General features: G+C 45.8%; 1 protein-coding gene across 1 annotated transcript; it reads left to right on the forward strand.

Moving 5' to 3' along the window:
* On the forward strand, positions 1 to 11,468 carry LOC131881757 (fibrillin-2-like). The gene is made up of 16 exons (XM_059228706.1): positions 1 to 269; positions 342 to 1,889; positions 1,946 to 2,556; positions 2,632 to 2,818; positions 3,209 to 3,434; positions 3,510 to 3,723; positions 4,233 to 4,561; positions 4,626 to 4,849; positions 6,276 to 6,571; positions 6,633 to 7,285; positions 7,348 to 7,581; positions 7,655 to 8,284; positions 8,402 to 8,620; positions 9,162 to 10,092; positions 10,168 to 10,343; positions 10,450 to 11,468. The coding sequence occupies exons 1-16, from the start codon at positions 35 to 37 to the stop codon at positions 11,402 to 11,404; spliced, it is 7,668 nt and encodes a 2,555-aa protein (XP_059084689.1). The 5' UTR covers positions 1 to 34; the 3' UTR covers positions 11,405 to 11,468.
* The last annotated feature ends 175 nt before the right edge of the window (positions 11,469 to 11,643 follow it).

Here is an 11,643-nt window from a genome sequence, read left to right on the forward strand (position 1 = left end):
TCACGTTTTCTTGCTCTTCACTGATCAAGACATTATGAAGCACAATGGTTGTTCCAGGCTCTCCAAATTGGATTGTTGTTGTGGTGCGGGAATGGGCGTGGCCTGGGGAGAATCCAGGGCCGATTGTGAGCCGTGTCCAATCAAAGGGACCAAAGACTTTGACGACATGTGTGAAGCTGTGGCAAACATTCTGAACCCTGCAGACGTAGATGAATGCGCGTTAAGAAACGACTTGTGCCCTCATGGGAGGTGCATCAATACAGATACCGGTAGGTCGTTTACAGGCTTTCACCCACTTAACGCCCACTTAAAACCGATCTGACCCTCTTTTATTTTCAAAGGCTACTATTGCGAATGCGAAATTGGATACCAGAACTCTCCCAGTGGTTCATGCATTGATGTGAATGAATGCTTGGCAGGCAAATGTAAAGGGGGAAGGTGCCGAAACTCTCCGGGAGGGTTTGATTGCAATTGTCCTCCCGGAATGCATCTCTCCCAAGACGGCTCCGCGTGCATTGATCATAATGAGTGCGAGCGAAGTGGGTTCTGCGCTAACGGGGAATGCATCAATGCCATGGGATCCTTTAAGTGTGAGTGTAAGGATGGTTTTCAACTGTCGCCCTCTGGACTCTCTTGTGTGGACATAGACGAGTGCTTGGAAAACCCGCGCATTTGCTTGAGAGGCCGATGTCGAAACACTCCTGGAGCCTATATTTGTGAATGTGAGGGTGGGTTCATGCATTCCTCTGATGGTGCATTCTGCATGGATGAGAACGAATGCTCTCATGATCACATGTGTGAGAATGGTCAATGCATCAACATGGACGGGGGTTTCAAGTGTGTCTGCGATCCTGGCTATGAATTGTCTCGGAATGGCAAGACCTGTGTGGACATTGATGAGTGCCGAAGCAGTCCTTGCCTCAACGGGAAGTGTTCCAATACCAATGGCGGCTTCCAATGCGAGTGTCACAGCGGCTTTTCATTGGGACCAGATGGTCGAACCTGTACGGACTCCGTCATGGGCCCTTGCTACGACCTGTTTCGCCATGGCCAATGTCTCAACCCATCCACCAATATGGTTTCCAAGTCATCATGCTGTTGCAACACCGGGGTCTCCATTCAAGGTTGGGGAATGCCTTGCCAGTCTTGCCCGATCCCCGGATCTTATGAGTTCAAGGACCTATGCCCTCATGGCCCGGGTTTCACCAACAGTGGCAATGACATCAATGAGTGCGCTCAAAACAAGGACATCTGTGCTAATGGGGCTTGCGAGAATCTAATTGGAGCTTACAGATGCATTTGCAATCCAGGCTATGAGATCGATCCTTTGGGGAAGCAATGCGTCGACGTGGATGAGTGTAAGATCAACCCCCTCCTTTGTGCTGGAGGCCAATGTAAGAACACCCCTGGGAGTTATCAATGTGCCTGTCCACCAGGAACCATTTTCAATCTGGTGTCGAACATCTGTGACGATGAGAATGAATGTGTACAACTTGGTCTCGAAGCTTGTCCCAATGGGCGGTGTATCAACACCAAGGGCAGCTATACTTGCGAGTGCAACCCGGGATCAGTTTTAGATTCCTCTGGGCGTTTCTGCCTCGACAATCGACGTGGTAGTTGTTGGACCAAAATGAATAATGGCAACCAATGCGAAAATAATTTGCCCACTCTCACCCTCAAATCCGAATGTTGCTGCTCTGTCGGGCTAGCTTGGGGTAGTCCTTGCGAAAAATGTGATGAGGCAAGAGATTGTGATTGTCCAGCGGGGATGGCTAAAATGGACGGCAAGGTTTGCACCGACATCAATGAGTGTACTTTGGATCCCAATGTTTGTCAGGGCGGGATTTGCATCAATACCGATGGATCTTTCAAATGCCGATGTCCACCAGGTAGAGCCAGCAAATACAATTCAAAGAAATTCAATCTGACAGGTCATTAATTTCAGGATTAACATTGGATACATCCGGAACCCAATGTGTGGATGAGCGAGTTGAGCCTTGCTTCCTGGATTACCGTCTCGGGGTTTGTAGTAAGGACATTGGAGGCTTTTACAAGCGCGACCGTTGTTGTTGTTCCATTGGCGAGGCTTGGGGTCATCGTTGCTCACAATGTCCCAGACCTGGAACTGCAGCCTACAACGAACTCTGTCCCAAAGGTCCAGGGTTTGTAGATCTTCTGGATGTCAATGAGTGCTTGAACTTTCCCAACATGTGCCAGAATGGTCGCTGTAAGAACACCATTGGTAGCTACAGCTGCCGTTGCAATCAAGGGTATGCCTTGGACGAGGACGGAGTACGGTGTGTAAATATCAATGAATGCGACATCATGTTTGGCGTGTGTGGAAATGGCACTTGTATCGATGTCCCCGGGGGGTTCACGTGTGACTGTGATGCTGGTTTTGAAACTACGCCAATGATGCAGGTCTGTATGGACATCAACGAGTGTGAAAGAAGCCCTGGCCTTTGTCGGGGAGGCAAATGCATCAACACGCCTGGTAGCTTTCATTGCGAATGTCCCAGTGGACATGAACTATCTGAGGATGGCCGTGCCTGCAAGGTTTGTAGAGAACATGAGGCACTCCTTTGAAATTAGAAAATTAGAAATTCTTCTTTTTTTACGTTCGTCTCTCAGGATATTGATGAATGTGGTCTGAACTCCGAGGTGTGTTCCAATGGAGTTTGTGAAAATATGATGGGCGCATACCAATGCATTTGTGACGAGGGATTCCGCCAGGCTGGTTCTGGAACATCTTGCATTGATATTGATGAATGTGCCGATGATAATGGAGGATGTGATAATAGTTGCATCAATACCCCAGGTAAGATGAATGCCACTCACTGAATATTTCCTTGGCTGGAAGAGAATTTCTTTAAAGTGTTTTGTATGTTTTGTACGTTTGATATGATTTTGTTTCAAGTATGTAGAACATTAAAATAAGAACCCTACAAAAAACGCATTCTTTGCCACCACAATCTGGAACAAGAAACATAATCTCGTACCATTTACAGGACATGATTGGTTTTTTAAAGAGACGATCACGGCAAAAAATGAAAAGTAAAAGAAAAGTGTTTTAGGTTTCAAGTCATTCAGTCCCAATTTGATGTTCTTTTACAAGCATTGCACTGAAGAAATGACCTTGGGTTGGGCCATTGGAGCAAGCACTTTGCAACTTGCCAATCGTTCAGTTCCATTTTCATCACTTCTTTAGGTTCTTACTCGTGCACCTGTGCCACTGGTTATATGCTACTGATGGACGGCCGAAGTTGCAAAGACATTGATGAATGCGAAGAGACCAAGAATCCTTGTAACGGAGGCAAGTGCATGAACACACCCGGGAGTTTCTCATGCGTATGCTCTGGAGGACTAATGATGGGCTCAGACGGATCCTCGTGTCTCGACCTTGATGAGTGTGCTATCAATGAAAACGTTTGCAAGTAAGTGGAATCTGGCACCAAGTGCCTCTCTCTTATTTCTTAAATAGGAAACGATCCCATGACTTCTGTCCCCAGGAATGGAAAGTGCGAAAACACTCTCGGTTCCTTCAAATGCCTCTGTGACGATGGCTACTCAATCAAAGAGGAATTGGAAGATGGCTGCACGGATGACGATGAATGCGAACTCAACTTGTATCACTGTGATCCCAGGGCTGAATGCCAAAACACCAATGGATCCTACGTGTGCTCTTGCCATGAGGGATTCAGTGGGGATGGTTTTGAATGTCAGGTACTGGAAAGAGATCTGCCGAAGACTTACGGATTTACTCCTGTCAGTGAGCACGTTGATGTTGCTGGGGGGGGGTCATTTGTTAGCAAGCTAATGAGGGATGATTTGGAAGGTTTAGCTGGTTCCTTATTTTCTTACCACCAGCGGCAAAACGAGAGCAATGGGCCGTTTGGACTAGTTTAGGCCGATACTTGTTTTTTTCTTATTTTTTAAGCACTGCCAAGGCCTGGATCTTGAATGTTATGATTTTTCACCAAAAAAGACACCTGGGGACATATTTCATTCAAAAATATCAATTACCTGTCCGCCAGCAAATTCCCATCATTTCAAGTTTAAAGGTGTTAAATCAACCGTCCAAGATTGCCCAATTGGCCCATGCTACACTGATATGCTTTTGGCCGCCAGTAGTAAGAAGATAATGGAATCAACCAAACCTTCAAAATCGTCATTCTGTCTCAACTGTGTTGAGTCAAAGGCTTTATCATACGAGAGCCTTCCCCCTTTTACAGGACATTAATGAGTGCCTTACGAATAATGGAGGCTGTGACTCCCATGCTCAGTGTATTAATATCCCGGGGTCTTTCAAATGCGTATGTGACCAAGGTTACAACGGCGACGGGATCCAGTGTGAAGATATTGACGAGTGCTCGGATGATCCCACTTTATGCGACAATGGAGTCTGTCTGAATGAGCAAGGATCATTTTCTTGCGAATGCCAAATGGGGTATATGCATCCCGAGCAAGATAACACTCAGGCTTGCATTGATATAGACGAGTGTTCCTTACTGGACAACGTTTGCTTGAACGGCGAGTGTGAGAACCTTCATGGGGTCTACAGGTTGGTCCATTCATACATGTGTTGTGCCCGAAACCATGTTGATGCATGTATTTTTCTTTACAAGATGCGTGTGCCATCCTGGATACACGTTGGATAATTCGGGTGGAAACTGCACGGACATTGATGAATGCCAAGATCAATTGTCGTGTCAGTATGGTCAATGCTCCAATGAGGATGGGTCCTATCAATGCGAGTGCCCTTCAGATATGGAACTCCTTCCCTCGGGCACTGGTTGTGTGGATCGCAGGGTTGGGAGATGTTACATGAACTTCAACATCACTTTCGGAGGTATAAGTCATAAATGGGCTTCGATAAACTGAAGCCTAAGGTTTACAGGCAATCGACAGTTATGAAAGCACCTACATTCCTCTCTTCATTAGCAACAAAAAGATGTCTGCCTTGTTAATTGGAACAATCAATGTCACTTGAACAGAGCTCAATTACGAAGGGATGCGAAAACACTTTCTTGAGCATTTTCATCTAAAATAGTTCTATAATTCTTAAACCCGACACAGAGGAGTCTGTCGGTCTATCTGTCTAATAGCACATAGTTTGGCCGAATTAAAGAAAAAATAGTCAGGGACTTTTAACCATCATTTTGGGAAACCCATTCCTCTAAAAATATCCATCCCACACTTTGCTTTTGCCGGACTATTTAGCTGCAACTGAGGCTGTGATCCCCATTGATACTAAATGAAAAAGTCATTGTCGTTGTTCACTTGTTTGTTAGCTTAATATTGGATCCAATAACGTCCTTTTCCTTGTCCCCTGCCTCATCTAGATGAGGACAAACAAATGTAGAACACGAGAATATGCTCTAAGCTATCTGACTTTAACAAGGTGTTATTCGTTGAGCAACTTATGCAGGTCTATTCAAGCACCACAAATTCGCCGCCACGTTTTCTAACTATTCTGAGAGACCTTTCAAATCCTGCATGTGTTTAATGGAAGACATATTTGACTAAATATAAAAAAACAGGAGCTTCTTCGTATTCCATACTTGTAGCACACCAGGAATTTATCGTGAAAATCGTTTTCCATTGAATTGTTCTAAAAAAGCTACAGGCAAGTTTAGCAAAAGTAGTGTTATTAAAGTTAGTCATCAAACTTGCGGAAAATTGGTTTTCCTAGTTCAATTTCGTTGCAAATGATGATTGCAAAAATGCTGACGTGTTAATCATATACGTAGAAAGTAGCTTCCTGTTTCATTCTTATTTACATGTTATAATTGTTCGAAATTTTACATACACATCGAGGATTTGAAAGGTCTCCCAAGGGAGTTGGTGGCTTATGCATTGTGTCACATTATCATACCATGCATTGTCCATTCAATTATCCCTTGTTAAAGTCTGACATCTTAGACCGTGTGCTCTCATTTCGACGTTTATTTGTATGCACCTAGACGAAACAGAGGGCGCTACCTCCTCTTAAGGAAAAGGACAATTATATTTGGTGGATTTGTTTAGTCCTTGGCTGTGAAGCTCGATTAATGTCTACGTATTCCCTGCAAAAATTAGAGGGCAACAAATCAAGCAATCCGAGGAAGCACAGGAAAACTTTGGAACAACGTGATGATTGTGAACATTAACACGTTTTATCTTTGACACGAAATAAGAAGAGAAAGAAAGACTTTACTAGAGCAGGTTCTATGGTTATTCAACTTGAACTTGTTTTTTGCACAGTGACTTTTAATACTACTTTTTAAAATCCCTAGGATATAGCGTGTGTGGTGGTTCATTGGGGGATGAAGTCTCAAGATCCGCATGCTGTTGCTCAGTGGGCCTAGCTTGGGGAGATCGATGCGAGAAGTGTCCAGAAATCGGTACTGACGAATACAACCTAGTTTGTCCGGGGGGCAAAGGTTTCCATCCCAACGAGAAGACAATCATTCTCGAGGATATCAACGAATGCCTTGAAATCCAAGGAATTTGCAAAAATGGCCGTTGCTCCAACACCTTTGGTAGCTACATGTGCACTTGCGATCACGGATTCAAGCTAGATTCCGGTCAGGTAAGAATCAGCCCAAACGGTTTGAAAGAAGGTCTAAAAACACTCTGTGGTCCCGGTCCAGATTGAATGCATTGACGTTGACGAGTGCTTGGAAAATCCCATTGCTTGTGGTGAGGGCAAATGCGTGAACATTCACGGAGGCTTTGAATGTATCTGTCCAGATGGATACATGCTTGCGTCTGACGGACAGGAGTGCATCGATATGCGCAAAGAGATGTGCTTCATGAGCTTCAACTCCAACAATTGCTCCCAACCCATGTCACGATCTCAAACCAAGGTGGTGTGTTGCTGCTCTATGGGACAGGGTTGGGGTCCCGGTTGTGAGAGCTGTCCAGCCACTGGGACCCAACAATATCAAGCCTTGTGCGGCAATGGGAGTCCAGGTATGATGATAGATCCCTTGAGTGGGACCACTCACGAGATTGACGAGTGCCTCATGATGCCTGGGATGTGCCAACATGGAACCTGCATGAACACCATTGGCAGCTTCACTTGCGATTGTGAGCTGGGGTTTACCTACGACGACGCCTCTCACCAATGCATCGACACCAATGAGTGTAACTTCAACGGAGCAGCAGCTTGTTTCGGCAACTCAAGGTGTGTGAATACCCAAGGTAGCTATGAATGTGTTTGCCCACCAGGATACAAACTGGACCATTCTGGTCGCGATTGTCTGGACGTGGATGAGTGTTCTGAGAACTTCAACCTTTGTCGGTAAGGCTATTAATCTTGGAGTGGCTTTGAATGATCTCAAAAGACCTCGTTTTCCAACGTAGAAACGGTCAATGTACCAATATTGGTGGGAGCTTTCAATGTGTCTGTGATCAAGGATTCGCTCTTACCACATCCAAAGATGCGTGCATGGATCGGGACGAATGTGCACTGAACCCAACCATTTGTGGAAATGGAACGTGCTTGAACGTTCAAGGATCGTACCGTTGTCAGTGTCATTACGGGTTCCAATTGAGTGCCCAAGGAGATTGTGAGGATGTGGATGAATGCCGCATTAGGTGGGTTGGCGTTTATGGTGTCCTAAAAACGAAGGGTGGGAATACTATTGAATGTATATTGCTCCGTTTTTAGATATGATATTTGTCGGAATGGCCGATGTAAAAACACCCGTGGAAGTTTTACTTGCGATTGCCCAGATGGTTATATTCTCTCAGCTGATGGGCAAAATTGCGAGGACGTGGATGAGTGTCAAGACCCCGGGATTTGTCCGGAACCCGGTGCTTGTCAAAACATCATGGGGTCCTTCATTTGCACCTGTCCCGATGGATACCGCTTGAATCCCTCTGGAGTGGAATGCGAAGATATCAACGAATGTTTGGAACAACCCGGCTTCTGCGAAAACGGGTTCTGTGAAAATCGCGATGGGGAGGCCTTGTGCGAATGCAGTCCCGGATGGGCTTTGGATCCATCGGGGATTAAGTGTCTGGATGTTCGGACTGAGCAATGTTTCAATCAATATCGAGGACGGTTCTGTATGAACCCACGGTCAATAAATGCCACGAAACAGACATGCTGCTGCACCAAAGGCGAAGCTTGGGGCTCTGAGTGTGAGCGATGTCCAAGAGAAGGATCAAGAGCCTTTGATGAATTATGTCCGTTGGGCAGTGGACGAGGAGGAGATGGAGAGGACTTCAATGAATGCGAGATGATTGATGGCATTTGCGAAGGAGGCTCCTGTGTGAACACTGATGGTGGTTTTAGGTACAGTTCCGTTTTGGTGATGTCATTAGAGAAAAGGCCCCGTTTTCCTTCGCTTGAGGCCGATTTGGTTGCTTTTTTTGATTTTATTTTTTTATCATAAACATGCAATCTTTTAAGGTGTGAATGTCCGAATGGTTTTACTTTGGACCCCGAAGGGATCAGTTGCGTGGACGAGAACGAATGTGTCACGAAACCTCTCATTTGTGGGAATGGAACTTGTGCCAACGTGAATGGCGGCTTTGAATGCGAGTGCTCAGACGGTTATGCTCCAGGGCCCAGGGGAATATGTGAGGACGTTGATGAATGCCGTGAATATGGGCATCAATGTGCTTTTAGGTAAGGAAACCAAGGAAGGACCACTGTCTTGACACTTGGATCTGATAGGGTATGTCCTTGAACAACTTGGGTCATTCTTGCTTGAATTTGAAATCGAAGCATGCTATTCGAATGTGTTCAACATTCTATCAAAAAGTGTTGTTGAGAGGGTTGGGTATAGAGAGGTTCATACCTACAGCCACTATCAATTTTCAATACAAGTTTCTGAAAAAAGAGGGTCAAATGGAGACAAGTTCAAAGCAAAGACGATATGGAAATATGACATCTAAAGGTTCCTAAGTCCCAAAAGGGATGCTGGTTTCTCGTTATCTACGTATGCAACTTGGACTCAGATCCACTAGCCTCATCGTTGAATGCTTTTACTGAGCTTGTGGTTTATGGCTCGTACCAAAACAAGTGCATACACAGCAGAGACTTTGATTGATATTTCTTCAGCGCCTGCCAAACCTAACAAAGCCTTTGGGATTGAATAAAGCTAGACTGACACCAATTTTGGATAGAGCAATGGAACTGATGGAACCGAGTTATATTTATCCTCCAGATGCCACAATGTTCCGGGCTCGTTTCGCTGCATTTGTCCCTTTGGCTACACACTAGCTCCTGATGGTCTGCACTGTATGGATTTGAATGAATGTGAGTCCGAGGCCAACAACTGTCGATACGAGTGCAAAAACCTAATCGGATCCTTCATGTGCGTGTGCCCGGAGGGTTATCGGAAAATCGGTTATTCCGACGACTGTGAAGATATTGATGAATGTGCAAGTAACTCTGAGCTGTGCGGCCAAGGCAGGTGTATCAACATCGAAGGGGGCTACCAATGCGAATGTCCACTTGGATATGAGATCTCGGCGAATGGAAAGGAATGCACTGATCGGAGGGAGGGACTTTGTCACCAAAAGATCTTCGGGGGTCGGTGCCCACGAAAGATGCCCGAGATTGGAACCACGCTCGTGACCAAGGCAGATTGTTGCTGCACAATGGGAGCCGCTTGGGGTGACGAATGTGAAATCTGCCCCACTCGTGGAACACTGGCCTTCGAGAAACTGTGTATGGACACAGGCTTTGGGGCCTATGGACAAGACATTGACGAATGCCAAACTCTGCCCAACCTTTGTAACAACGGCCAATGCATTAACGCCATGGGATCCTACAGATGCATTTGCGACCGAGGATTCAAACCGGATAACACCAAGACCGCATGCAACGACGTGAATGAGTGTCTCCAAAGACCAGGGCCTTGCGAGCACGAATGTCAGAACACATACGGTTCATTCATTTGCTCTTGTCCGCCTGGTTACCTCCTCAACTCCGATCGAACTACTTGTCGGGATGTGGATGAGTGTTCCACTGGTCAACACATGTGTGAGCATGAATGCGTGAACACTCAGGGCTCGTACCAGTGTGTTTGTCCGCCTGGCTTCACTCAATTTGGTGACAGATGTCTGGATACAGACGAGTGTGTGGAACAACCGGTAAGGACCCTCAGCGATACCATTCCATCAATTGGGTGAGAGCGAGTGAGTTGGATTAATGGGCTTGATTTGCAGGGTCTCTGCCCACCACCAGGCACTTGCAAGAACACCCGTGGGAGCTTCAAATGTGTCTGCCCTCGAGGTTATCGTCTGGACGGAAGTGGGACTTTTTGCATAGATACCAATGAATGTGACGAGGATCCTTCTCGATGTGATAAAGCAGAATGTCGCAATCATCTTGGATCGTACAAGTATGGGATAAACACAACAAATGACATTGGACATTGAACAAAGGGGGGATCGTGTATATCAAGGGAACTATGGCATTGATTCTTTGATTTAATTTCAAATCTCTAGATGTGGATGCCCAGACGGATTCGCACTCCATTCTTATCTCAATCAATGCGAGGATCAGAATGAATGTTCCCTTGGAAATAACCCTTGTGGCAATGCAAGATGTCAAAACTCCATTGGAGGATATGCTTGCACATGTCCGTCTGGCTATCAGTACAATCAGCAACTATTGATTTGTGTACAAGCCTCGTTGGGGTGCTCTCAAGCCGCATGCTCATTTGGATGCAACCCCGTCGGATCCAACGGGTTCAGCTGCGGTTGTCCAAGAGGTTATCAGGGCGTAGGAAACTCTCATTGCCTTGCCATTAATGATCCAGACAGTTTCCGCGACCAAGGGGATTTGGATTATGAATTTTTAGATGAGGGTGAAGAGCAAGATGAGTCAGTAGTGAGCAACGAAGGCTGCTTTGCTTGCAAAATGAACGGGAATGGGTCCATGAAACGCCGAAGAATGGGAACAGGACGGCGTCAAAGCCGAAGCTACAGTCGAAAAAGATTGCAAAGGCGCCGGAATGTCCACAATCGAAGCATTCGCTCAAGCCAAGGTCACAGTCACGCAGAATTTCCGTCCAATCAAGACACCATTAACCTACTCTTTGGTCTTGTGGACACTCGCCACAAAAGGTCAACAGAGGAGCCAACTAGCACAACTACAGGACGGCCTTTTCAAAGCCAGGAGATCTTAATCGAATTGAAACGTAATCAAACTAAACACAGACGGCGCATCCTTTTCCTCCAACCTTCAACCATGGATCTGGAACATTATCTCACTTACGAAATCGACGGACTGGATAAGGAATTGTTCCAGATCAAACGAAGAGACGGAATCTGGGGGCTTTTCTACCGTCGACGGGTGCGGGAAGCAGGTGTACACAAAATCACTATCCTGAGCAAAGAAGACGCAAACCAACGACACGGCACCTTACACATGCGATTGAAAGTAGTAATTGTAGATTGAACAAATTTGAGTAAACCATATTAAACCTGTTCCTCCCGCCACGCTTTAAAACCAGTCTCGTGCTCTCCACCGGCCGCCTCCGCTTATGAAACAAACGTTTGTTATCGGTCCCATCACGCATCTTACATCTTACCCACACTCACTTCGGTCCCAAGCTAGCATCCTTATAACCTACTCAGGTGATTGTTACCTTTGGTGATCCACAAATACGGGTTTTAATCCCTTGAAAGTTCTTACCA

This window comes from Tigriopus californicus, chromosome 6, assembly GCF_007210705.1.
Source record: "Tigriopus californicus strain San Diego chromosome 6, Tcal_SD_v2.1, whole genome shotgun sequence".
NCBI classification, from domain to species: Eukaryota; Metazoa; Arthropoda; class Copepoda; order Harpacticoida; family Harpacticidae; genus Tigriopus; species Tigriopus californicus.